The following is a 27915-nucleotide window of genomic DNA, read 5'->3' on the forward strand; positions in this document are numbered from 1 at the left end:
CAGTTAATACTCAGCATATTAGCGTGCTTTCGAAATCACACTCCCGTAGTCCACATTGCTGCTATAGGTCAACCAGCCCTTAGGGCTTTTCTACGCAAACACTGAGTTTGTGGCAAGCTGTGGTGTGAATCTACCCCACGCTAGCCTGCCACGGTCTGTCTGCACCTTGCTGATGCACATGCTTTGATCTTGTCCTCTTTGAAACCCTCTCTCAGGTCCCTGCTTTTCTGTCTGTCTCTGCATCCCTCATACCCCAGTGATTTAAAAGCATCTAAAGTTCCAGGCTGGCAGGAATAGTTTACTGCTGAGTTCAATCTGGTCATGTACTAGAGGAACGGATGTGACATTGACTCTTGCTGATGCCTTCTTTTCCGTCTCATGGAGACCAGGGGCTGTCACACTCTTTAATAACTACAGTCCTGACATCGGGGGAAGATGTACGTGCACCTCTGAGTTAGCCTCCCGGAGAAGCCATGTTCCAGTAGGCTCCTCCTCCAGGTCCGGCTACCTCTCTGTCATTGTTCTGTTGCTCCGACAGAGCCCACGTCCCTCTCCGCTGGCTAATAATAATAATAACCCACCTAATCAGGTGAAAGCAGCCGCCCTGTGCGTGCTGCAGGGAGCTCAGTGAAAAGCAGGAGGAAGTCTGGGCTTTTAGGTCTTATAGCTTGTTATGGGCCGGATTAAAGCCAAGGTCTTAGCTGATTGTATTCAGTGGCTCTGGATGATTCAGGGAGTCAATTGGAGAAGGCCAAATAAAGGGATTGTAATGTCTTATCAGCTAGGAGCTTGTTATTTAAACTGGCTGCTGTAATGGGCTGAAACAGAGCAATGGAACATTTAGCATGAATGTTAAATGGCGAAGTTTCTATGAGATCATGAAACCATCCCCCTAAAAGAAACAGTGGGAGCCTCCTCACGTGGGACTGTTAAAATCAGATGGGACAGAGAGAGCCCTGACAAATTGATTGTAAGAAGCAATCCTATACTAGGCCCAGGTGAAGTTGAACTAGACGGCCTAGCAGGCAGAATGGAAGTGCACCAAATCTAGGTCAGACACCAATGTTAAGGCCCTTGCACGGAGTCTCCGGATTGTAATGACCTCAGGAAGTCAGTTTTGCATTTCATCGGAACAATTGCAGCTCCAGTAGCATACGCTCTCCCCCCCCCCCCCCCCCGCACCATCAAAACGTGCCAGCATTGTGTTCAGAAGGAAGAACACCCCCTTCTGAGCCACAATACAGCTCTTTGCAGCACCTGGGTTTTCTAGGGAGGTGTCTCATCCAGGAACTGGCCAGACTCAGCCCTTAGCTTGTGAGATGTTGTGACTGGGGTCCCAGTGGGGGCCAGCTGAGGTCACTCAATTAGGGTGAACTGCAAAGAATGGGGCAGATAATCCCCAAAACTGGTGGATATTCAAATACTGAGGTTTACCCAGCCAGCACAAACCAGCTTCTTTATTACCTTACTGGTTGCCCAGAAGCTAACAACACAGTTCCCTTAAAGTAACCCAGCCTCAGGCCTCCATCCAGGTACCCAAGTCAAATATGATGAAGATTTCTGAAAATTTTATTTCACCATATAAATGGAAAGGTTCTACCAATCCCAAAGGATCAGACACATTACTCCCAGGTTGATGAATATTCCAGATCTTGCCCAAATACACGCTACAGACAATTCTTATTAACTAAACTAAAATTTATTAAGAAAGAAAAGAGAGGGAGAATGGCTAAAAGATCAACATACAGACAGACATGAGTTCAGTTCTTGAGGTTCAGATACATAGCAGAGATGGTGAGCTTTGTAGTTGCAAAGAATTCTTTTAGAATGTAGTTTATAGACTATAGTCCAATGTCCAATATCATATCCAGGGTGTTTCCAGCATAACTGGGATCTCAGTCTGGTGACTCAAACTTCCCCTGATGAAGCTTAAGCAGATATGAGATAAATAGGATTGGGACCCAAGGATCTTTTATACAATTTCAGGCCTTCTTTGACAAGTCGGAGTCCCTCGGGGAATAATAGGTAATCAGGGCATCTTTGAAGTGGGTCCATCACCGGTACTTAGCTGTGCGAATTAACACAAGACAATTAATTGCCTGTTTCTCCACCGTTCACTGATGATTTGCTATACATTTCAAAGAGAGATGAATACAGAAATATCCCGAGTTTATAATTCATTTAAATGCTAGGATGTTCTTTTGATCTCTGAATGATCAGAATACAGCATAGACAGGGACTGTTGATTACATTGTTGACCACTACCCGTATGTATGTAAAGACACAAAAACACCAACATTATCTCCCCCGTCTTTAAGGGTTGAATATGAGTCATTTATTTTGCAGGATGTTTAACCCTTTCTGGACATGTGTCACAGATGTGAAAGGATCACAGGAGAGGGTGCTCTGGCCACAGGGCATATCTGTTCTTTCCATTCACACGCTCTGTTTTTCAGAAAAGGAAATTGCAGCTGCCGCAGTGACAGAGACCGACTGATACAATCAGCTCCTGACATAGATGGATTCTTTTTAATTCCACACTGAGCAGACATGCACCTGAAGCTGTGAGGTGTGTGTATATCTGCAGAGGTCCAGTCCCATGGGGAGGTATTCCCTCCTGTTTACCACCAACTCCCTTGTCTCCCCGAGGACAGACAGATGTTCAACTGAATGAGTAGGACTAGAATCAGTTGTATGAAAAATAATAGAATCATAGGACTGGAAGGGACCATGAGAGGTCATCTAGTCCAGTCCCCTGTATTATCTAGACCAGGGGTGGGCAAACTTTTTGGCCCGAGGGCCACATTGGGGTTGCAAAACTATATGGAGAGCTGGGTAGGGAAGGCTGTGTCTCCCCAAACAGCCTGGCCCCCACCCCCTATCTGCCCCCTCCCGCCCCCTGGCTGCCCCCCTCAGAATCCCTAACCCATCCAACGCTCCTGCTCCTTGTCCCCTGACCACCCCCTCCTGGGACCCCCATCCCTAACTGCCCCCGGTACCCCACCCCCTCTCCAACTTTCTCCCTGTCCCCTGACTGCCCCAACCCCTATCTACACCCCCGACCCCTGACAGGCCTCCTGGGACTCCCACCCTCTATCCAATGCCTCTTGTTCCCCGTCCCCTTACCGCCCCCCCCAAAACCTCCGCCTCGTCCAACCGCCCGCTGCTCCCTGTCCCCTGACCCCCACCCAGAACTCCCAACCCATCCAACTCCCCCGCTCCCTGACTGCCCTCCCCCGACCCATCCAACCAACCCCTGTTCCCTATCCCCTGACTGCCGCCCCGGGACCCCCCCGCTCCCCACCCCCTTACTATGCCGGAGCCAGCCACGACGCCACGCTGCCCGGCAAGAGCAGCGGGCCAGAGCGCTGGTGGCATGGCACAGTGCGCTCAGACTGCAGGGGAGAGGGAACAGCGGGGGGAGGGGCCAGGGGCTAGCCTCCCCGGCCAGAGCTCAGGGGCCAGGCAGGACAGTGCCACGGGCCGGATGTGGCCCGTGGGCCGTAGTTTGCCCACCTCTGATCTAGAGTATCCCTGACAGGTATTTGTCTAACCTACTCTTATGTACTACAGTTTCTCTGCTTAGCTTGCACCCTCTCAAATGCTAGCAAATTATTTTCTCTCTCTGTCTGGATCTCAGCAACAAACTCAATTTGTTCAAACACAGAATTAGTGTGTGCAAGATGGGTGTATAGCCAGCTTGACGGGCATAATCAGCTGTGTGGGTGAACAATTGGGTATGCAAGTTCTCAGGCTGGCTGCAAATTTGGTCCTAACTATCTCCAGAAGAGAAGCCGCTAAGCAAGTGACTGGTTAAATTTGCAAGCAAGGAAAGGCTCCTGTTCCCTAATCTAGCCCACAAAGGGCAGCTGTCACTGGAGCATGAAAAGACAACAACAGGAAATGTAATATAGTTTATAAAGTGAAAGGCTACCACAGACACAGAACATAGACGCTTCTCTGCTATGAAGTGAAATGGACGTGCGAATGGCTGCAGGGCAAAGATCTCCATCTTCGCTGACAAACAGCAAATACCATCAATAGATGATTTTGCAGTCACATGCAGGTTCTCTCTGGCCACACCTACAGTGGAGACACAGATTCTAAAACCAGAAGGGACCACAGGAATCCTCTAGTCTGACCCCCAGCTCCCCTTCCTGGAATTAATTCCTGTTTTCTATCTTTCAGAACAATCTCTAATCCTGATTTAGAAAGGGTTGCCTGTATAGCTATTCCAGCAAACCCTCTGGGCAGGATGCAGCGTACAGCGTCGAAGAGCTGTGTTCCCCCAAACTGAATATGCTGCGTGTAGAACAACTGTTTTGCCAAAATAAGTGCACCCCCACTAGTGCTTTTGCTGGCATAGCCTTGCCAGGCGGTTGATCTGCCTGCTCCTAACCAACATCGCTAGCCCAACAAAACTTTGAAAGGTAGATGCTTCCCTGGGCTACGCTTGAGATTTAGCTAGACCTAGCGACGTCCCTCAGCGGTGTGAAAAATTCCCAGCCCTGAGCACTGTAGTTAAGCTGACCTAACCACCAGTGTGTGCGCCTGACTAAGTCGATGGAAGAATTACCTCCTTTGACAGAAAAACCCCTTTGGTCAATGTAGGAAGCATTTATGCTATGGCACTACAGCTGTGCCACGGTAGTGCCCGTAGTGTAGACGTGCCCTAAGCGTCTCTCTCTCCCCACTGCATGCTGCTCCAGGGCCAGTGCCCATCTGGAATAGGTTTCTTTTATTCTGTGCTAGGTTGTCCGTTTCACACAGTTCAATGCACACGTTTCATCAACTCCGTCTTAACTACGGAACCGTGGCTGGTGCCTCCCTAACGTTTGTGTGTGTGCATGTGCCCTTACAGGGGCATTTTTGTCCTATTCGTGTACAGTGCATGGTAGATTTATTAAAGTGACACACTCATTAGGATTAGAATCTGCATCTGTTTTAAAGCTGCATTCCCAGGCAGGGAATATCAGTGGGATTCTCCATTTTTCTCAGTTTGAAGTCCATGGGTCTGATTCTCCTCTCACACCAGTGCAGTTCCATTGAGTTCAGCAGAGCTACTACTAATTGACACTAGTGTGAGATTAGAATCATGCCCACTGACTGGCACCTGCAAGAACCTGCAAAGACTTCAATTTTCAGAGCAGAGTATTATGAGTCCGTACAGTGACTAGCACAATGGGGCCCTGATCCTGACTCGGGCCCCTAACATTACTGTCATACAAATAAAATATATGAATAATAACAGTTTACTTAGAAGGCCAATATACTGGCATTGAGAAATGTAACTGCCTTTGCCCAGGCAGCTCTGGGCAGGTGGAAGACTGATCCCAGTATTTATTATACTCTAATGTGTAATGCACTTGAGGTCAAAATGGCTTTCTGTGTTTTCGTCCCCAATGCCTTTTTCTACAACCTTTCAGAAAACAGAATATTTATTAGTAATTGACACTGTATCTATGATCCAAGCAGTTGCCCTATTTGCACGACCAGCCGCCGAAATAAGGAAGAGGCAAGTGGTATGGTGATTATATGGTTTAATTGGTTTGTGTTCTTTTTAATGTGTATTTATATGTATTTTAATATTTTAAAGTTATGGCTTTTGTTTTAAGGTTTATTGTAATACGCCCTGTTTTGGGCACGTTGGCTAAGTCATTATTAATAAACTTGACTGGACAGGAATGATAACATATCGCATATGTGTACATCTTTACTTGGCTACATGTACAATTCTCTCCAAATTGTTGGCATAAGATACTAATAAAAAATCCCAAAAGCCACCATCCTCAGGCAGTCAAAGCGTTATAAACTCAGCATGCACAGGTGGGGTGGTTTCTGGGGCGCAAGCCCTCTGCTCTTGATTTATAAACACACACAGAAATGAGCAAGGGGTCTGACTTGCATTCCCCATCTGAACTTAATGGAGCTTTGCCAGCTAAGGTGCGCAGCGGCTGAGTAACTGATGAGAAACCCATTGTGTGGGCACCATTGTCTTCTAGTCTTGTCTGCATCCCTTGTCAGTCACGTTAGGTGAGTTTCCATAGCATCCAGCCGCAGGGTATGCACACGTGAGGTTAAAGTTAATATTTAACTGGGAGACCCATTGTAGAGGTGTGAATAGATCTCAGCATAGGAAGGTCCCTCCTTCTGCCTCCTCCCTGGAGAAAGTAAACACGCTTCTCATTGGAAATCCTGGCAGCACAAGGAAGCAGGTGCTGATGTTCAGGAGAGCTGGGGAGGAAGTCGTAAAATAAAAATATCTGGTTGCTGTATGTAGGTTTTGAGCTAGTCAGTCCCAGGTGGCCTAAGAAATTTAATTGTACCATTTTCTATTTGCAAGAGGGGGAAAAAAACAACCTGCTGAATATGGACTGAGCAAGATGGGCACTCATGGCACACATGGACCCTTAGTTACGAGTAAGACTATGACTTTGACGTAGAAATTTCACAGCAGAGATGCGGAGGAAAAACTAAATCAGGGAAAGGATATAAACCCTCTTGTTTCAAGGCATAAGCTGATCGCTCACTGATGAGGGTGAGGAAGGAGCTTCCTCTATGGGCAGCTCATTCCAAACTTGCCTGCTGCAGGGCTCCTTGTACCTTCTTCTGAAGCACATGGTGATCGCCACTGTCCCAGGCAGGAAACAGGGCTACATGGACCAGTGATCTAAGCAGCTATAAAATTTGCTGAGTCCAGACGATATGGTAATATAAGTAATAATATGGATTCTACATGTGGGTTCCACCCCATTTCCACCTGAATTTCTTCATCAATTCCCAAAGGAAATGAATGAATAGGTAGAAGAGGCACCTAGAGGAGTCAACACTGACCTCAGAAACAGCATGCATGACACAGAAGCCGAGACAGTGGTAGGCAGGGTTTGTTGTTTGTTTTGCCACCTTGATACAAGCCGGGGAGCACATTAATGTTGTGGTATCTTTATTGGCAGAGGTGCAGAGTGATGGTTCCACAGTGTTACAGAGAAAATCCATGCTGGGGGTTAAAATAGGATCCCCAGAGATGAAAATCCCCTGGAGATAATATTTTACCCTTTAGTGCTTTTCATCCAAGGAGCATAAGCACTTCACAGACATTAATTAACACAGCCTCACAACACCCCTGTGAGGTAGGTTGGTACTATCCGCCTATCACAGATGGGTGGATTGCACCGCACGACTGCTTTTCTGTAGGACAATATGGGCTGACTCCACCTGATTATAATCCCTTATCATAGATGCGACTTAATGAGGTTAAGTGAGTTGCGCAAGTTTACACAGTAGGTGAGAATAGCCAGGGATAGAACCCGGGAGCCCCGGCTCTCAATGGCTTCCTGTCGACTGCCTGACCTCCCAGTGCCATGAGAATGGCAGATTAATGAAGCCAGGACTCCTGGATCTTGTTGGCTGTCAGGAGGGAGGTCTCTGGGTTAGCCTTGTTTGATAAGACGTCCGGGGTTTTGTAAACTTGACACAGCTTCAGAGCAGGAGCTGCATCTTTGCTCCTGCTATTCCTCACTCTCTGCCTCCTCGTCACTACCATCTGTCAGGGGGAATTCCCGCAGAGGTTTCTGGGTGGCGTAGCATTTGGTTTGCATGGGGTATTCCTGGTTTAAAATTGCCTGGGAATTGGGGGAAAATAATACAATATTTAAAAATAATAATTACTAATACATTAATTAATACAAATATCTATCACATCTATTAATTAATACAAATATCTACCATAACCCAAAGCGCTACACAGACTTTGCATAATGATGACAAATGGTGGGCCATGGGAAATTTTAGGCGTTTTATTGTTTGTTTGTTTTTTTAACCATATAAATTGTTTGCCCTCCAAGGGATTCTGGCTTCTTATCCAAAACACAAGAGAAGGGTTTGTTCTGTTGAGTGGATAGAAGTGGCACAGGTTGGAATTCACTCTTGTGAGCAAATGGGTGAATATTTTGCTAATTGAGCATGGCAGGGTTAGAACTGCTGAAATATTATATTACCATTACAGTAGCAGTTAAAGGGCCCAACCAAAATTAGGGCCCCACTGTGCTAGGAACACAATGCAAGACATACACAAAATATACAGTGCAAGACACTCCCTGCCTCAGATTTGCTTACAATCAAGCTAGACACAAGGTAGAAAGAGAAACAGGTGCAGAGAGAGGAAGTAACTTGCCCAAGGTCACACAACAAGCCATTGGCAGAGCCAGGGATAACACTCAGGTATCCCAAGTCCTAGGCCAACTCCCTGTCTACAAGACCACTATACCACAGATTTAACACTTAGTCTGGCCTCAGTATGTCAGTCCCTCCAGCATCCAGCCTATTTGTTAATATCTTTCTAGTACTGCGGTGCCCAGACCTGCATACAATATTCTACACACATTTGCACCTGCCACATGCAAGTCTCCTGGGTTATCAAGACCACATGCTGTAGAATTCAACTCACAATCTTCTCCTCTTTAGCCGGAGGGCTCCGCAGGTACCAGCAGAGAGGGGCGTAAGCGATGTTGGTCACTCCAATGATGACCATGAGCCAAGGAAACCCAATAGCCCGTACAATCACACCCCCGGTAGATGGACCTGGATGTGAGGAAGGGTTAAACAAAGAGCAAGATTACAAAAACCTCCTTTGCCAAATTGGAGAGGTCAGTGCAGACGGACTGTAAAATTACTGTATCATGGCTGATTTCTATGCCCACTACCAATTGCTTTCAGCCAACACTGAGGTGGGGTGCTATGGATTAATGCTATGAAGCCATATACTGGGAAATCATCATATATGCTGCCCTTTCAGGCAAATGTTAATCCGTACCGATCGCAAAGCCCATGCAGAAGGCAACATCAGCAATGGCATAGACGCTGCCATAGACAGAGGTGTGGCGAAGGTCCACCAGGTATCCCATAATAGGCATCATCGAGGAATCCACCATGCCTGCCCCCAAAGCAAAAATAATGTGATCAGCCATTGCCCTCTCCAAGTGAATCTCTTCAAAGGCAGACAGAAGGGCATGCAACACTTCTCCCGCACTTTTCAGTAAAGGGCACTACGCTTTCATTAGTCCTCACAACCTCCCTTTGCGAGATGGATAAATATTGTTATCCCCGTTTTACAGAATGCGGCAACAAGGCCAAGAAAAGCGATTTGCCCTAGGCCACAGAGCATGTTGGCAGCAGAGCCAGGACTGGGACCCGGATGTCCTGACCATGCTCTTTCCAGGATCTAGGGCTTTCAGTGTCTCTCCTGAGTGCAACACACACGATTCTAATCAAAGCAGCACTTGAGGGGGAGACAAGCGACTGAGCTCCGTCCTATGGCCTCTGAAAGACCTCGTCCACCATCGCTGTCCCTGTGTTAGTGGCTCTGCAGTCACTTAACAGCACAAGGTTGTTTCTTGGCCAGACTCATTCCCACCAAGCGTGGGAGGGGATGAGTGATACAGGGAAGTATTTGAGAGCAGGGTATAGGGCATTTTATAGGTTATAAGGGTTCCTGGGAGTTCATACATGGACTAGAGGCTCTTTGGGTATGTTGTAGAGACATCTGCCTTCCAAAGGGATGGAGTTTGGATTGTGGTATATGGGACTGCCTTGGACAGAATGATTAGTCACCTTGGCATCTTACCTATGGCAAAGCCAAGCCCACCGTTCGGGCCGATCAGTCCATAAATATTTTGCGCAAGAGGCACCTTGGAGGGGAAAGAAAGAAGATATGAGGGAGGCCAGAGGGGCTTTGGCCAGAGGCCTTTCTTTGTGGGGCATATGACCAGTGGAATAGATGCACTAATGCAGCCACTGGGTTCCCACTAACTGCCAGGCATGTGAGCACACTTCTCACGCCTCCACCACCCAGTGGGACCTGCAGGAAGATGAGACATTAGAAAAGCCACTAAAAGCCAGAATGTCAAAGGTATTAAGGTACCTATTTCCCACTGAAATAAATGGGTCTTATTCACCTAACGCACTTGGGCACTTTGCAAAATACCACTAGATGCCTATCTGCAACGTTCAATGCTGAAATACCTTTACACATCCGGTCCTAAGATATTGCAGAGCACCAGAACCCATTCAGTGCCTCATGCCCCAGAAGAGTCCTGTTGGCTTTTGAAGAAAAGGACGGTTCCCCATTTACAGATTCCACAGAGGGAGAGATGGGGCACCAGTGTTACTTCACACAGCTTTGCCAGGGCACCTTAATCCTGATATGAAGCACTCTTCCATTCCAGTCTTGGATCCTCATAAAGCACTGCCAATGACCCTTAATTGTGACTAACAGAAACCCTCTTGTTCACCCACAGCTCTGCCAACACAGTATCCTCTGCTAACCCTGTGCTGGGTATCCCTTGAGCAGGGACAATTTATCTTGGCTTCATGATATGGAAAAACTCCACTAAGGGTTGGGCTTAGTCAGCTCATGCATGATGCGGGCCCCAACCTAACCCAGTTTTGCATAGGTGAAAGGCTGGGGCAGTGAAGTTCTTGGTTTCCCTGCCTAAAGCTCTGATGATTCTTCTGCAGAGAGGTCTCAGAATATCTTGCAATACTTACACAAAGGAGACTAATCCCCACTACAATCATTCCAATCAGGGAGCACAGCCACCTGCAGTGAGGAAGAAGATAGGAAAAGAATGACACACTGTAAGCCCCAAGGGCACGTGAACTGTCATACTGGATCGGATCATTGGGCCTTCCAATCTAACATAGCACCAGCTATGCAGTGCTACTGACGGAGGGGAAAAGTTTACTTTCTGACCTAGGAAGTTTACACCCTGAAGCATGAGATTTCATCACCTTATCTTATCCTACATAGCCATAAATATTATTATTGGTCATAAAATTATTCAACCCCTCTGAGAAATCTAGACAGTATTTGGCTCAATATCCTCCTGCAGCAGTGGGTCCCATAGGTCAATTTCACTCTGCATGAAATAGTGAGTCTTTGCATTGCTTCTAAATTTGCTGCCCTTTAATTTCATTGAGCTACCCTTCCTGCCCACCACACTGTAGTGTGAGACAGGTATTCCCCTGAGTAGCATCACCACCTCATTACAAATAAGCAGCTGGGTGGTCTGAAGACAGCTGGGAGGAACACCAAGGTTTGAAAGCCATTGAGTTCCACTTACCGCCCCATTTTGTGGGCCAACACCCCAAAGAGGTTGGTGCCAATGAGGTAAGATATGCTGGCAGGCAGGAACGCCATCCCTGCAAAAGAAGAGCCCCAGCCTCAAATACATAACACATGATCATCAGAGATTTGCCTAAAGACTTCAGAGTTTCCTGACACCTCCCAAAGAAGTTCAGAGCTCAAGCCCGTTAGGTGCTAGAAGGCTCATAGTCAGATGCTCATAGTAACAACCACTTTGTAAATGCGTGGAAGATCTCAAGGTCCAATTTGATCTGGCCTCCATAGAGTCTGAATCTGCTCCAGTGATAAATCATGAACAGTCTTGCCATCAGTCAAATAACATATGCTATTGGCCATGTGAGCCAGGGGAGATTAGACAGGGCAAATGAATATCCAATGCAGAGTCCCCAGGTATAACGTATATTAGCCCTTGCAAGGCAATGGCTTCTCTTTTCTTCTCTGTTATTATTATTCTATATCTGTATTACAGTGCTTACAAATCCCAGCCAAAATCAGGGCCGCATTGTGCATATAGTGAGAGACAATCCCTACCCCAAAGAGCTTGCAGTCTAAATAGCCAAGACACACACAGGGTGGTCGAAGAGAAATATTTTTATCCCCTTTTTATAGATGAGAAGCTGAGCCATGAAGTGGTTTGCCCAAGGTCACACAAGGCTTCTGTGATAAAACCAGGAACTGAACCTAGATCACGTGACTGTTGCTTTAACCATAAAGCCATCCTGCTACTCTGTATTGCTTTCTCTCTTTCTCTTCCTCCCCCTTCCATCTCACAGCGTAGAAAAACTGCCTACTGAAAAACCTCAGGGATTATAATTAAGTTAAAATCAAATATTTGACCATCCTGCTGGTTTACCAGTTGTTTATTTTTAATATACTCTCCCGTACAGACTATAACTAAATCATGATTGCCTCTATTTGCCTGTATATTAAGGCAACTTCCTTATTAAAGCACACTTGATTTGTTCTTAATTTCCTTTCCTCTTTTTTAAAGGTTATACAGCATTGTTAATCCTGCAGGTTTGCTGGGGAAGTCTGAGCTTTTCCCGTTTCTCCAGGGAACACAAGGGTAGGCAAATTGAAACAAACAAAGAATAACACTTGGGTTTATAGTTTATAGTTCTATGATTCTATAGTTGCTTTTAAGATGGATGCTGTTCAGCAGCCCTGGGACCTATTCTCCTACTGCTGGACACCAGCTTTCCCTTTGAAATCAATAAGAGTTAACTGGTACCCTATGCAGAGTGGAGAATCAGGCCCCCTTTGTCTAGTGTTCAGCACTGGTACCTGAGAGACCTGGCCCTGGTGGCTTTCTTTCCAGGCTTTTAGGCCTCTGCAGCAAACGCAGCCCTGGGTGATGAGGGGAGCGAGGTCGTGCTCCTTCTGCAGTTTCCGCATGGGAGTGACATGTCAGTGGCATGGATAGGAGCCAAATGGCTGCAGATCTATGTGTGTGCAGCACCTAGCACAACAGGATCCTGGTCCATGACTATAACTCCTAGGCACTAAGTAATACAAATAATTAATAATGACAAGTCACAGAATCTGGAGGGAAGGGGTGCAAAATTGGAAGCTGGGGGGGGGGGGGATCCTTCCCAAATAATGCATGTTATTTATTAATCCTGTGTAGAGGGGCAGCACAGCTGGGACACGGCTTTGCCATGTGCTTTATAAATGTGAAGATGTGCCCTGGCTGCAAAGTTGGGACCCAGATTCAAAGTTCCCTAGGGGTGTTTGTACTGAGAGTTTGGCTCAGCCCAAGGAGTTTGTGCTTGGATCCAAACTTTTCTGGGGATGGTTACAGATGAGTTTTTGTTTTGGGCTCCTCTCTTATGTTCCCAGGTTAGTATCCCTCTGGGCTCCATTTCCACCATCTCTGCAAGGGCCTGATCAGATGTCCACTGACATCAGTGGAAAGATTCCACTCATCTTTAGTGGGCACTGGATAATTCCCCAATGAATTGCTCAGTGACTTCCATTCCCACCACCAAGCACTGTCCCTTCCCCCTCACTACCCACAGCCCCTGAGAAATGAGTCTGCTAACCGCATCCACTCCTGCTCAGTCACGCACGCCAGCCAAGGCATGATGGCCCCTTATCTGGATGAAGGCTCCTGCCTGATTAGTTAGTAACTCAATTAGCAGCTCTCATGAGCACTGCTGCTGCCAGGTTGCAATTCAATTTGGGTCGTAAGTGTAGCTTGGAGCGTCCCCAAAGGTCATTCCACTGCCAGTTGGATTTTATCATTTTTTTGTACCAAAGGTAGGCACTGTTACCTTCTTATCACATTTCCTAGACAGTGAGTAATTAGTGTGTACCATGCGTCCTGTTCCGCCCTATTGGCTTTGCAGATAGCCTTATTTCACCTGTAGCTTAACATTGTGTGTTGAGATTGTGGCACTGGCAGAGGCGTGGGCCAGGCCCCTGAGCGTGGACCCGTCCAGCCCGGCGTCTGAGCTCGGGTGGCTATCCTGAGCCTCCACCGGCGCTGCAACACCCACGTTACTAGTTTTAGCACACTAGCATGAGCCTGACTAGCACAAGTCTATGTACCTGGGCCAGGAAGCTCGCCCCCAGCTGCCGTGTAGAGTGACCCGGGTGCCAATAATTCTGCAATGAAGACGTACCCAGAGAGAACCTGGGCTCTGGTTCAGGTCTCAGCAGCACTAGCATGCTGAGCACACAGAGCAGGTATGGAGCAGGGGAACCTGCTAGTTGGCTAAGCCCTGTTCTAGTGTCTGGCCACGAAAAGGGCAAAATTCAGCAGTGAGGGAAGCAGGCACATCTCCACTGATTTCAATGGAGTGGCACCCCTTACGCTAAGGATAGATTTGGTCCTAAGACACCTAGCTTCTACCTCACAGGATGACATTGCTTGGTGTACCTGAGCTGTCAGGCTCAGAGACTGTGTCAGGCCTGACTCTGAGATCGCGCCCAGAGGCCCCTCTCCTGCGTGGGAGTTGCATTATTATGGGCCCATCTGCACAGCACTTTCTTTGACTCCTTTCTCTCTTATCTGCATCCTGAGTCCTGATTCTCCTCTCACCCCGGTGTCACCCCACTGACTTCAGGGCAGTTATTCCTGATTTACAGCTGTGTATGTGCGGGGGAAATCAGGCCCTTGGTGTTTCTCCCGCTTCAGTCAGGAATCTCCTCTAACTTTTATTTATAGACAGCAGGGTGACCCCCATCCAGAGACCCTGAGTGTCCCTCCGACCACACTACATTGCAATAATCTGGGACCACTCATCCTTTGCAGGTGGAGGCATACATTTCATTTCATGCAACAGGCCGCATCAGTAACCAGCACCTTCACCCCCCTCTACAGGCGCCTCCTCTGAGCTGATGTGGTTTAAACACATGAGGGCTATTATTGTTGTTCAGTAACCAAGAAGGCTGAGAAAGGAGGCACCTACCCAGCTGCCACTTTGGGGAGCACATGGTTTGCATCATCCAGATGGGTAACGTGGGCTCCAGCATTGCCACCCCCATGTTAGCAAAGCACAGGGCACCTAGGAGAGAGAAAACAACAGGAAACACTCCATTTTAACTGCCCACATTTCGATCCTGCTAACGGATTACGAGTACGACTCCATCACAAGCCCCCGGTGAATATTCTCAAGAACAAGGTAAAGATGCACTGTGGGGCAGTGAGGGATGCAGCCATCTCACCTTACCTGCAGCAACCAGGATGTAGGGATCTCGCAGCAATGCAAATACGGGGGTGCTTTTGATGCTCTGCATAATACAGAAAGGAAGCAGGGGGTTACAAGTAGTGCTCTAGGGGAAGCATGTAAACCAAACCAGATGCCATAGAAGTGCACGGTCCAGGCCGTGAGCCAGCCTGTGTACAGGTGCATGGCCCATGTGGCCAGCCTGCCCTTCTGTGTAAAGGCACATTGGCATTGTCCTGTGAGAGCCAAGATGGGGGAAGTGCTAAGAGAGCTGGTTCCACCAGGGGGTTGTTTCTGAGCTTCCCTTTCCAGGTCCGTGCCCAGTGTCTGTATGTTCGTCTCCTCTCAGCATTTTCACCTAGCCATGGTTCAAAGAGCCAGCGTGTCAGCTTGTTATACCTGACCCCAGATCTGCCAACCTGGCATCTCCCTTTCATGGTGGAATCAGCACTGAGCGAATCCTAGCAGGGTTGAGCTCAGAGCAGTCCCCCAGCTCTCCAGATGGCTGCCTAGGGAGCACAGTGCGCTGGTCAAACTGCGGCTGCCCGCAGGGAGTCCTGCTGCCATGGACTGGTTAAATCCACACGAGCGTCTGGCCAGCAGCGGGAAGCACAGCAGTTGTTTCTCACAGGGCACCCTATGGATGTCCAGAAGAACTGAGCACCTTTCACAGGGAAGGCTGAATTTCTGGCTGTTTCAAAAGGAAGATAATAGGGCCAAACTATGCTCTCAGTGACACTGAGAGTAACAGCTCTACTGAAGCAAATGGAGTTATTCCAGAGTTACACTAACGTCACTGAGATCCGAATATAGCCCCGGAATCTATTAAATACACATTACGATGCGCTAACCACTGGTCTAGGTAACCATTCCTTGCTGCCATCTCTGACCCTTTCCCATGCATTCATTTCCCAGTGCTGCCATGCTCTATGGCTGGCAGCTTCACCACAGTCTTCCCCGACAGGGAATCCATGCCCGCATTGTTCACACTGTCTAGCACAAGGTCACACACTCATATGTTTGTACTTACTTCGGGGGAAATCTTAGAGGGCTGCAGTATGCACAGCTGTAAAGCTAAGAGAAAAATACCATTATTTGCTTATTCCTTGGCATGGCACCTCCAGCCACTATTACCTCTTGTCTCATATTTACTGTAGACCCCCCACTTCAGTATCTCAAAACCCAGTGATCCCAGAAATGGGCCAGTTGTCCCAATTCTAACACATTCAGGGGGCATCTGCTGAGATGGGAGAAATTTTAGGCCCTAATTCTGTTCCGACAAAACTCCCGTCGATGTCAGTGAGAGCAGGATCGGGCCATTATAGTGTGAGTGCGTTATTCAGATACGAAGCAGTAAAACATGCAAACAACCTACGTTAAGGTGAGAGCCATTTGTTAGGTAGCCACAATTAGACCACAGCAGAAATTACAGATGGAAAGACCTATGGTAAGATTTTCAAAGGGACTAAAGGGCCAGCTTTGTAAAGGTATTTAGGCACTTAATTTGCATTGAAATCAGTGGGAGTTTTAAGGCCAGATTAGGCCCTTGGAGCTTTAGCAGCCTAAATCCCATTTTCAAAAGTCTCCCATGTGCCTAGGGGCTCGTCTCATCTCTACGGTGAGTGCAGCAAACCAGGGTGTGACTCTGCAGTGCACCAGCTTGCCACAAAGTCATGTCCCATGTGGACACTGCTACAGCACAATGAAATTCCTGGAGCATGGTTGTGCTCCAGGATTTTCCCTGCGCTGTAGCCGTGTCCACACAGGACACCACTGCATAGCAAACTGATGTGCTGGAGATTCACAGCCTGTCTCGCGGGGCAGTAAATTTGCCGTTTAGACGGGCCCTTAATCTCTTTTGAAAATGGGATGTAGGCTTCTCAATGATTCAGGTGCTTTTGAAAATGTTACCCCTATTACTCGGATTGTAAGTTCTTTGGGGGCAGGGACCATGTTTTCATTGTATGAGAGTAAAGTAAAGGGGCCTGGGGCCTCTAGGGACTACAACTACAATACAAATACAAATAATAAATTATAACAACAAAATTAGGTCACCACGTCTGTTCCACCATGCTACTGATTTGTCTCAGCACGAAGTGACAGAGTATTACAGGCAGAGCAGTACGGATGGCTATAGTTAACGATGCCGATCACTTACTATAGGTAGAGTTGGTAGCAATGCCTCTAGTTAAGGTTGCCTAGCACTTCCTACGATCAGACCCTGTTTTCAGTTGTTTTCTGCTTAACCAGGAGGGTCTGTGGAGCAGAGTAGCCACTTCAGCCAGCGCATGGAGCTCTTAACACACATTTCCCTGAATCTGTTACTCACTCCAGTGAAGCAATCAAGGGGTTTACATGGGGAACGAGAGGCTGGGTCTGACAGTATCTGTCAGTCATACGTCAGGCAGTGAGCACAGAGGCAGCGTATGAATGTGTACAGTGCTGAGTGCACAACCGAAAACAGCGATAGTCACTGCTGCTGCTAGCACCTGTAGAGCCTGTCTAGGCCTCCGTACAAACCCTGTGACGTTCCCTCTCAGATACCCATCCCTGAATGTTTTAGTTTGGAGGTGGGGGTGGATATTCGGAGCTGTGAAGCCAAAACTGGCCGGCACATTTCGTGACTCACCTCCGTCCAAAAGGGCTAAGCATGCCAGGATCAGAAAGGGGGCTGATTTTCCAACAAACTCATACATCACACTTCCAAAGGGAGCCCCAACTGCAAGGGAAAGGGCTGCGTCAGTCCAGTGGGTGTGAAGGGTACATGGGTGCGCTGGAGTTATGGCAGTAGCAAAGCCCAGTCAATTGTTCGTGATGCCTGACCCCAGACCCAATGGAAAGACTCCTGTTGACTCCCGTGGGAGAGCCAGCATTAGAACCACGGCATTATGTCAGTACTCGGTCCACCTCTCATTATGTCTTGAACTGAACAGGTGGGGAGAAAGAGGAGGAAGCATTTTATATTCAGTAGCAGTTTTCATGGGATCAGGTATCTGCTGAGAAAAATTTCCAGCATGAGCAGAAAACGGTGCCAGAGAATGAAAACAGGAGAAAAAATGGGGCTAAATCGTGGGAACGGCAGGAGGAAAGACCAGCCAGGCCTTTTGGAATGAGCCAGCATTGCATGTTAGGGGACAGGTGTGACAGTGATGCAGAGCAAGGACTTAGGGAAACCGGTATCTACTGGCTGAAGAAGCATCAGAGTTCTCACTAATCTAAATTTTTGGGGAACAAAGTTTACGCACCAAGCACCCCCAATGCCAGACCTCCTAATGCTATCCCCATAGCGTTTCCTCTCTCGTAGTCATCTGTGTACACACTTGCCAGCATTCCCAGGCCTGGAAATAGAAAGGAAGCAGAGGTAAGTTGAATTAGGCTTCTCGCATCTCATCAGGACCCATGTCTGAATCACACCTGGATACTTCGGTCTCCAGCCTACCTGAGCTCAGTTGCCTGTGTCACACCTGGGCCCCTAGTTTCATCCTGTTTGTAGTCAGTGTTATGTATTACCTTGCTCTGTATTGGGGTATGTCTACACTCCAAGCGCTACAGTGGCACACCTGCAGTACTGCAGCTACACCTCTGGAGCGTAGACACTTGCTGCAGCGATGGAAGGGTTTTTTTCCATCAGTGTAGTAAATCCATCCCCTCGAGAGATGGTAGCTAGGTCAATGGAAGAATTCTTCTTTCGACCTAGCTGCACCTACATGGAGGAATAGACTGACCCAGCTACATCGCACAGGGCATGACTTTTTTCACAGCCCTGAGCAATGTTGCTAGGTTGATCTAATTTTTAGGAGTTGCCCATGCCTTAGTGTCTGCACGAGCGATGTGCCAAATTGTGGCAAAGGGGAGGAGGAATTGGAAAGGGTTCAGAGAAGGGCCACGAGGATGATAAAAGATTAGAAAACATGCCTTATAATGATAGACTCAAGGTGCTCAATCTATTCAACAAAAAGAAGGTTCAAGGGTGATTTGACTACAATCTATATGTATCCACATGGAGAACAAATATTTAATAGTGGGCCCTTCAGTGTGGCAGAGAAAGATACAACGTGATCCAATGGCTGGAAGTTGAAGCTAGAAAATTCAGACTGGAAATAAGGAGCAAATTTTTCCTGGTGAGAATAATTAACCATTGGAACAATTTACCGAGGTTTGCGGTGGAGTCTCCATCACTGACCATTTTTAAATCAAGATGGAATGTTTTTCCTGAAAGCTCTGCTCTAGGAATTATTTTGGGGAAGTTAGGCAAGAGGTCAGACTAGATGATCGCAATGGTTCCTTCTGGCCGTGGAATCTATGAATTCTAAGCCTACAGAGTTTAAACCTCACCCCCTGAATAGTCTGAAATCTGATTCCTGGTCTGTGCACTGTAGCACCTGGGGCCTCTCTTGAATAATCTTCCTTTTATCCAGTGATGCTTGGGCATGCTAGTGAGAGTTTCCTAGGCTGGAGGAAGGATCTTTGTGATTCTCTGCTCTGCAGACTGAACCATCACATTTCACACACTGTGAATTTCACTCTCTATGGCCCAGGTTGCTTGAGAGGCACCATTTAAGCTCAGCCAAAGCAGCCAAAGTCCAGAAGCTGCTTGTGGGACATCAGTCCTCCTAGCTGGCTAAGATCTGCCTTGCTGCCAGCTACTCCCATAAGCCAGTATATTTACCTGCGACAGATGAAAAGGATGAGCCAATGCCCTGAAGCGCTCTAGCCACAAGCAGCAGGGTGTAGGTACCTGAGAAAGCAAACACTGGGGGGAAAGTAGAAATTCAGAGTCAGTATTTGGGGCTATTCTTCAAGTCCATCTCTAATTAAAACCAGCTTGCACAAATCTTCTTAGCTATGCTCTCACAGGCCTACAGTCTCTGAAGGCCACTTCAGTGTCTTTCACTATCCTCTGGTCCAGAGGAAGGGAGGTCACCACATACCTTCTTCAAAGATCTCATTTTGGGGGACTTTAAATGGTAACCATGCTGATGGGGCTGCCCAGAGGTGTTCCAAGAAGAGTTGAATGCTGCTACAACAAACACCCAACTCAAATGCTGTCAAGCACTGGAAACCACCTGTTGAATTTCACTCTCTGTTTCTAGAATGGAAGTCGGCCGATCTGCTGTCCTCCCATATCTCAGACATTGGGACAGTCATGGACAAAGGATCCCAAGGCTCCATGTTGGCCTCATTGCAGATTAGTTACTTGTTCACTGGAACAGACCTGGCGCTACCCCATGAAAGGCAGAGAAAGAGAATACTCACTGACTGTAGAGAGAAACATGATGATGAATCCAGCGAACATGGGAATGTGGTATCCTATCCTAAAAAGGGAGGAGACAATCAAGAACTCAAGGAGAGTTTCTCATTCAAAGCTAAGGACTTTATCTTAGCACCAATGCATTATTGCATTTATGCGAATGAGTATATGTCTGTGTACATGCATGAGTAAATACTGTATGTGTGTATGAGACTGCAGGAGAATGGCAGAATATGGGTGTGTTCAATATACGTATGTGTAGGTGTATAAATGTATTCAAGGCTGTTGTCTATGGCTGTGTAGATGTGTCTCTAAGGATGTGGTGAATGTGCATCAGTGCACATATGTGTGTGTGTGTTTGTATAGGGAAGTGTGAATGTGAGCACCATTGTACATATCAGTGTACATATCTGTGTGTGTCAGTGAATGTTTTTATATGGAAGAGTGAGGCTCTATATCAAGGTATATGGGTGCAAATGTGTGTGTTAGTCTCCGCATACGTTTAAATGTGTGTGTATAAGTGTGTGAAATTATTGTAACAAGTTCTAGGACCCTGCACAGAGATGCAGATCTATTTTGCTGACCCATCCTGCCAGGCAGATCAGGGGGTCCTATTAGCTCTAACTCGGGAGCGCCTCTCTGAAGCAGAGGAAGTGAAGTGCAGGGACAGAGAGGTCCTGCAGAGAAAATACCTGGGAACATCAAGCTTAGGGGGAATTTTAGGCTGAGGATTATGTGATGATGTTGTTGTTTAAATTAAAAATAAAGGAAAAGACAAATTTAAGGGAGTGGGAGTGGGGAGGGTGTAAATTTGAATCAAAATGTTGTGATTCCTAGCTACTGACATAGAATGTGTGATGACAACATTTCAGTTCTTTCAGTCTCATTGGAGCATCATGCAAGCTATTGATGCCCTTGGTTCAACTTGGTACATGGTTCCTAACTCACTCATGTATGCTGGGCTGAGCAGGGCCTGGGCCAAATGAGTTTTCGGCTAGGGAGCACCAATAATATTTCCTTAGGAATTCACATGTTCAAAGCAATTTGCTGGCTTTCTTTAAGAGATGGAATTCCTGGACGATTGGATGCTTATATTTCCACTGTGCTATTCTAGCTCACAAGGGGCTTTGGTGAGCTCCCATACTGTGTTATCATAATGGTCCCAGCCGTGGGTCACTGGCAAGGCTTAAATGCATGCCCTTCAGCACTGCAACACAGGCCTCTACTATTGAAGAAGGAGTAACTTTATTTGCTAGCAGCATCAATAGGCTGCTATCCTCCAATGGACTACCCACTAGAGGGGGAATGTGACCCAAATTTGTTCATTGCATTACATGCTCATAAACTCATTTATAGCCTGGCTGACATACCTGTTAGTCAGGGGACCCACAAATGGATTGATTGTGAGCTGAATAAGAGCCTTGGAGGCAAACAGCAGTCCAACACGCACGTTCTCCTCCATGAGGAACTCCTCACCGTCTACACAGCTGTTTTTTGGTGGCAGGCTGGTCCCAGTGAGCTGAGGCAGGCTGCTGCTTTCTGTCTCATTCACCCCCACTGTGGTGTTGACAACCGTGTAGTCTGAGACAGTCACTGTGGTGTTGTCAAAGTGAGAGAACATGGAGGAGAAGGGAGGAGCTGCAAAGGCCGTGGGGGCTGCCACGATCCAGTTCTGCGAAGCAGAGCTGTTTGCACCTTTATATTCTGTTGCATAGAGGAAGGTGGGGACGATTGGCACTGGAAGAAAATTAAAGGAGGAGATTAGTTAGGGTTTTATTCAGCACTTCTGGTGTGTGTGGGGGAAATTAATGAAAGGTTAATAGTTCGAGCTAGAGACAGTTATCAGGTAAACTGCCCACACCCAACTCTCCCAGTGCACCTTGCTCCACACCTGCAGCACTGCCTGGGATGGAGACCAGTCAAACTCATTTCTCTTGTTACTGGTTTCTGCAGTTGCAACTGAGATTTACAGAGTCTTAATTTCTTCAGCACATCATTCAGGACACCTTGACACCTACACACGCATTCACACCCACACTGAACGTACCCACAACAGTGAGCAGCATATTGTCCAGCAGCAGAGCGACAAACACGACCACCAGAACCAGTCTCCGCGACTCCCTTCCCTCCTTCATCCACCTCCAGGGGGCGCACTCCACCGCTCGAGGCATTGTTGGAAACCCAGCAGGGCTGCTTCAGTCTTTCAACTCCTGTGTGTGCTCCAACTACTTCTCAGGGCTGAGGATGTCCTATAATCTTTAAGAAAGACACTCTGCAAAATACCCAGGAAAATACACAGGGCTGATCCTAGGGCCAGAAGTCAACAGGAATCTTTCCATTGACTTCAATGGGCTTTTGACCATACCCTAATTAGGCTTGGAAAGATTAGATTTGTTCAGTTTCACCGTCCACACACGCAAACAAACTGAGGAAAAAAATATTTCCATCAATAATAATCAAAATTTAGAGTTAGGCAAAGTAAGAAAAATGTTGCTTGAGAACTTATAGAATTTGACGCAAGGTTATTTATTTTGTATATTTTGACATGTGATGTTGACAATTTGTGTGTCAATGGTTATAAAACTTTAACTTTTTGAATCTCAGTGTCTGTTATCAATAAATAATTAATATCTGACCTCTCCCCATAATTTCCTGCAACGGTGAACATGTAAGTAGATAAAAATTGAAAAAAAATTATTAGAAGATAATTTTACGCAATTTAGAAAAATTGAACAGATAAAAATCTTTTTTAAGTGCTTAAAAATAAACATTGATATTATTTGTTGAAATTACAAAAAGTAACAATTGGATTCTGCAAAGCCTGCCCATAATGAATGAGAGACGAGGGGGTGCCTCATTTCAATGGTTCTTTGCTCAGGAGTCAGGCTGAAGTTCTCTGGTTTATGCACACAGCAGGGCAGCAACAGTGCAAATGTCCCCACATCCCTTTCCACCCCTGCTCTTAAGGAATCTCCGCTGGGTCATGCCCCCACAGTGCCCTTGGCTTATCTGCGGAGATTGCCAGGAAGGGGTCATGCTGTGCCAACTGCTTTTGAGAAGTGGGCACCACTCATTAGCTCAAAGGGTGGGAGGGATAGCTTCAGTGGTTTGAGCATACACCTGCTAAACACAGGGTTGTGAGTTCAATCCTTGAGGGGGCCATTTAGGGATCTGGGGCAAAAACTGGGGATTGGTCCTGCTTTGAGCAGGGTTTGGATTAGATGACCTCCTGAACTTCCTTCCAACCCTGGTATTCTGTGATTCTATGATTAGGAGTTAAACTGGGACCATCAGCTCAGCTACCAAGTGACAGTAATTTCATCAGCTGTGGATCTGTGCTGCATTTGAAACTGTGCCTTTACATGCAAAGTTCCCTGTTACCCATTACCAGTCTCCTGAATCAGCCACTCTAACTTCAGGGCATCATTTCATTCTTCTTTTCTGTAAGGCTTTAGAAGACGCTAAGCAAATATTGAGCGGATAGCTTATTTGTAGTGATCTCCACATCTTTCATTTCATCTTTGGTCCTTGGAGATTAAATTAAGTTTCTCAAAGGCTTTTCATTTCCCTTACACCTCTTTTCATTTCACCTAACTGAAGCATCATAGCCAAACACAAGACTTAAAAACCAAACAAATGCAATTAAGATCAGGGCTTAAGATGGATTGAGAAAAGATTGCTTGTTCCACCATGGTGAATATATTAATTACAAATCTGCAATTAATTTGCACCGAAACAAACAAACAAAATCATTAATATACTAAATGGCTGATACGAAGAGCTGTCACCTCATAGACTAGAGTGGTAAGAAGAAAGGGTCTGGAGACTGGATCAGAACTACGGTTCATCCTCCTCCACAGGTTGATTTGTGAAATCATGGACAATGCCATCTACCCTTACACTTAAATCTTTATGAAAAACATTGTTTTTCTTTAACCTAATGCCTGAGTCCCACCCATCACTTGTTGGCACAGAACCTTGGGTTATTTCCTTTGGTTATTTCCTCAAGGTAAATGAGAACAAGCAAACAAATGTAAAGTACGTAATCTAACAAATGCAAAAGCACAGATCTACATGAGAAAGGAAGAAAGAAAGAAAGAAAGAAAGAAAGAAAGAAAGAAAGAAAGAAAGAAAGAAAGAAAGAAAGAAAGAAAGAATAGTTTAGGGATTCGAAAGGAAGGAAGAAAGGAAGAATATAGAAAATCTAAAATAAATATAATTAAACTCAGCCTTTAAATCTAGATCTTAAAATCTGCTCCCAGAACAACAGATTGCAAATGTGTTGCACTGAGCAGAGAAGAAAGGACTCTTACCAGAGAACACATCTTGGTCTCTGCAGCTGGCTGCTAGAAAGTAGCGGTGACAGCACTGTGGTCTGAAACTGCTGTTCCCAGTGAATGTATCCTTTTATCTGGGAAGGATATGAATGTCCCTCTTCCATGAAGATTTAATTGGAACCTCAAATAGGTTCCATTCAACCCTGCAGCTCCCTCTGCGTCAGAGGCAGGAAAGAAGGGTGTGGGGGGGGGAGCGGAGAGAGGATGCAGAGATTATCTGCAGCAAAGAAGCACCAGCACTCCACAGCTTTTCATCAATGCTTGTCTTTCATCACACACCTTAACTGTTGTCTGGGCCTCAGCACAGTGCATGGAGGCTGTTCTGGGGCTTTATAGCTCTCCTCCTCCATGGTGTGAAAGGCACCTGTATGCCACAAATGGCCTTCTACAAACTATGGGCTGTAATAATGATAATAACAACAATAAAAATAATAATAAAATATTTGGAGGACTGGCTAGCTCAGGCAACGGGTCATGGGAAATGGACCTCTAGGTTACCAGCTCCAGTTACAGATTCCAGATACTGACAATCACTCACATCTGAGCATTGTTCCATGATCCTTGAATGAAATGAGTTTGAAGGTTTGTAGTCCAGTGTCCACATCAGAAAATTCCCACCTACACAAGTGCCATGAGTTAGTGGGCAGTTTCAGCAGACAGGCCAAGGAAAGAATGGGCCATGGAATGTAAACTCCACTCTGACCCTTATAGGTGGGACCCTTTAAGTTAGGAGTGATGCAAATTGGTGCAAGGACAGGATGTTCTGATGCAGCCTGCTTCGTATCTGTTCCGTGGATGCACAGAAGGTATTCAGCTCCACGGCTGTCAATCTGATATCTTTCATCAGCCTTAAATTCACTTAAAATTAAATGTAAAAATAATAAAATCCTTCTGTTGTTTCTCCACAATTGTCCTGAGGTACTGAGAACAAACCGGCCCCACTGTGCCTCTGATCCTTCCAGGGATCCCAAATGCCTGCACAGGTGGGCAGAATGCCCCCGCAGAATTGAGGTGAACCTGCTGGGTTAGGAGCAGAGTCTGAGAAATTAATGATTATTTTCTGGGTTCCAAAATACCAACTACAGGGACAAACAAGACTTCCAGACAAATGAAATAGGTAACAAACCGCCAAGTTCAAAATCTCCAGTGCAGCTTCCACCAGGTTAAAATGGCAAAAACAAAACCTCCTGAACTCAGAGGAATCATTTGTTCAGCCTGAAACGGGCGCTGTAACTGTAGCTTTTGTCTCCTACTTCATTGTTCAAAGATTGAATCAAAGTTACAGCGCTCCTATGTATGAAGAGGCAGATTTCACTGGCAAGGCCTCTGGTGGTGCAGGAATTTGAGGGTTAAACCTTAACCATCATTCTGGGACCCAACTGAAAAAAAAGAGGGAAATTGCTGACTCTGTGTGTGTGTGTGGGAAGCAGGAATTGAGGCACTATGTAGGGATGTGGGTCTGTGTCTATGTGTCTGTATGGGAGCTTGTGCCAACATGTGGGCTGAGTCTGTTTGTGTGTAGATGCTACGTCATTGTGTATGTGGTGAGCTCTGTGTCAGTGTATGGGAGGGCAGCTGCATCAGTGCACATGTGGAGAGCTGCGTCACTGTGTGTACCTGCATATGGGGTTGCATCAATGTGTTGTGTCGGGGAGGAGGCTATTCCAACGTGTGGGAGAGAGGTCTGCATCAAGGCATAGATGCAGGGGGCAGCATCTATGTGGGTGTGTGAAGGGGGCAGAGTACATGTGTTTATATGGGGGAATTGCATTAGCTTATGGGCTACAAATGGAGGAGGGGGAAAGTTTAAGTTAAATCCTTGCTGCAAGCAGAAAGTAAAGAAGTGGCAATGCTCCTTCTCTCCTGGGACAGATTGCAAGGGGCTCCCTCAAAAGGATACTTCCCCAGCCAGGCCTTTCTCTTTCCATGTTTAACATGGAAAAAGCTCTTATTCTCTTCCCCGAGCAGACATACGATTGGGTCTGACTTGTAATCTCACAGCCCTCCAACCTGGTATAACATTTTTCCAGTGGACCATTCGGTTTATCTCACTGCTTTATTGGAGGGAGTCATTAAAAACAACAACAACAAACCTCCCCATGAAAAAGAAACGGAGCCGCCTATTGCCCCAATCCCGGGGAAAAGAAAGCAGCTCTGAATAAGACCCTCTTTGCCATGTGAAACGTAAGCATCGCACCATAGGATTTGACACACCAGGCCAGACCACTGGCCAGTCCAGTCCAGCAGCCTGCCTCTAGCAGTGGCTGATACTGGGTGTTTCAGAGGAAGGTGAAGGCCACACCACCCGACTGTGCAATGCTGCGTGTGGATCTGGACGAGGTTCCTTTCAGGCCTCCATCACAATGCTGCAATCAAACATTCCACCTCATGGCCACTGTCTTGCTCCTTTTCCCCTTCCACACCTGGGCATATTTGTGCCATTGCAGCATGCCCAGAGACTGGCACTGGCACAGTTGCTACCTCTGTTTGGGATTTTCTAAACAAACCCTTGCCCCTTGTTTTCCTGCTCTCTGCTGCTTTGTCCTGAGGGATGAGTAGCATTTGCCCTGTCATTAGGGAAGTGAGAAGTCCAGTATTTCAACTGAGAAGCTCCTGGGGCTGCTGGCTGGAAAATAATGGCCGTGTGTGGGTGATACATTGTACACGTCACTTGAAATATGATTTATTTTATATTTTATTCCATTATTTATTTTGCTCTTTCAACATAATGCTCTGTGGTCTCTAATTTTTAGATCCAAAATGTTACCTCCATCCTTTCATGATAGAAGTTACCACTGTGAAAGAAAACAGTTCTTGATAGTTTTCACCTTCCTTCTCTTGACAATTATACTTGACATTGAGACCATTTACCAGGCTTTTGTATAGTCAACAACTATTGTCAATAACACCGGATGAGTGCAGCCTACCAAAGAATTTCCTAGTTGTGGAGGAGAGCAGAGGTGTATTTGGGTTGTGAGTTTAGAGCAGAATAGATAGATCTGGAAACTGTCTTCCAAATATCTACAGTACAGATCCAGCATGAGCAGTGTACCACTACCATCTACTGGATAGAATCATAACTGCTCTGTTATGTCCTGGTAACCACCTAATAGCAATTCTTCTTTAGCCTGAGTGATAGGGATCCAGAGCTGGAGGATTTTAGTTCTATTTATGCTGTCACCAGGAAGTTCTGAGCAGCCATAGGCTTAGGGGGCCACACATTTGTTACTTTATTGTGTATCTTCTTTCACAGAGATGATGGCAAAACTTATTCAAATATTCTCCTTGGAAACATTTCCATGTATGCATTAGACATTTTACAGTCTCTTCCCCTGGACTTTTAAAAAAATTGTTATTACTACTAAAGGTATCTGCAATGAAAACATGAGCTTGGCTTCTCAGTACTCCCACTAACTCCTGTGGCTTGTATTCCACCTAAGTCATCATCAAGAAAGCAGCTGATTGTGATGATGACTCAGTGAGTGTGATGGCTCCATTCCCACTTGCATTCTT

General features: G+C 46.4%; 1 protein-coding gene across 1 annotated transcript; it reads right to left on the bottom strand.

The window, feature by feature from the left end:
- Nucleotides 1–5605: 5605 nt before the first annotated feature.
- Nucleotides 5606–24507, bottom strand: SLC18A1 (solute carrier family 18 member A1). The gene is made up of 16 exons (XM_074939970.1): nucleotides 24379–24507; nucleotides 22113–22321; nucleotides 21436–21802; nucleotides 20071–20129; nucleotides 19484–19567; nucleotides 18060–18152; nucleotides 17444–17533; nucleotides 15845–15888; nucleotides 14818–14878; nucleotides 14557–14652; nucleotides 11121–11199; nucleotides 10546–10597; nucleotides 9623–9686; nucleotides 8813–8932; nucleotides 8447–8580; nucleotides 5606–7622 (listed from the first exon to the last, which is right to left on the bottom strand). Exons 2-16 carry the CDS (start codon nucleotides 22234–22236, stop codon nucleotides 7509–7511), a joined length of 1581 nt encoding a protein of 526 aa, XP_074796071.1. The 5' UTR covers nucleotides 22237–22321; nucleotides 24379–24507; the 3' UTR covers nucleotides 5606–7508.
- Between the last annotated feature and the right edge of the window lie 3408 nt (nucleotides 24508–27915).

Source organism: Natator depressus, chromosome 26 (assembly GCF_965152275.1).
Source record: "Natator depressus isolate rNatDep1 chromosome 26, rNatDep2.hap1, whole genome shotgun sequence".
NCBI lineage: Eukaryota > Metazoa > Chordata > Testudines > Cheloniidae > Natator > Natator depressus.

Coding starts and splice junctions, on each gene's coding strand:
- SLC18A1 (XM_074939970.1), bottom strand. CDS start 22,236: ATGCCTCGAGCGGTGGAGTGCGCCCCCTGGAGGTGGATGAAGGAGGGA. Junction 14,653..14,817: donor CTACATCCTGGTTGCTGCAG/GTAAGGTGAGAT, acceptor TCTCTCTCCTAG/GTGCCCTGTGCTTTGCTAAC. Junction 10,598..11,120: donor TTGGCCCACAAAATGGGGCG/GTAAGTGGAACT, acceptor TCCTCACTGCAG/GTGGCTGTGCTCCCTGATTG.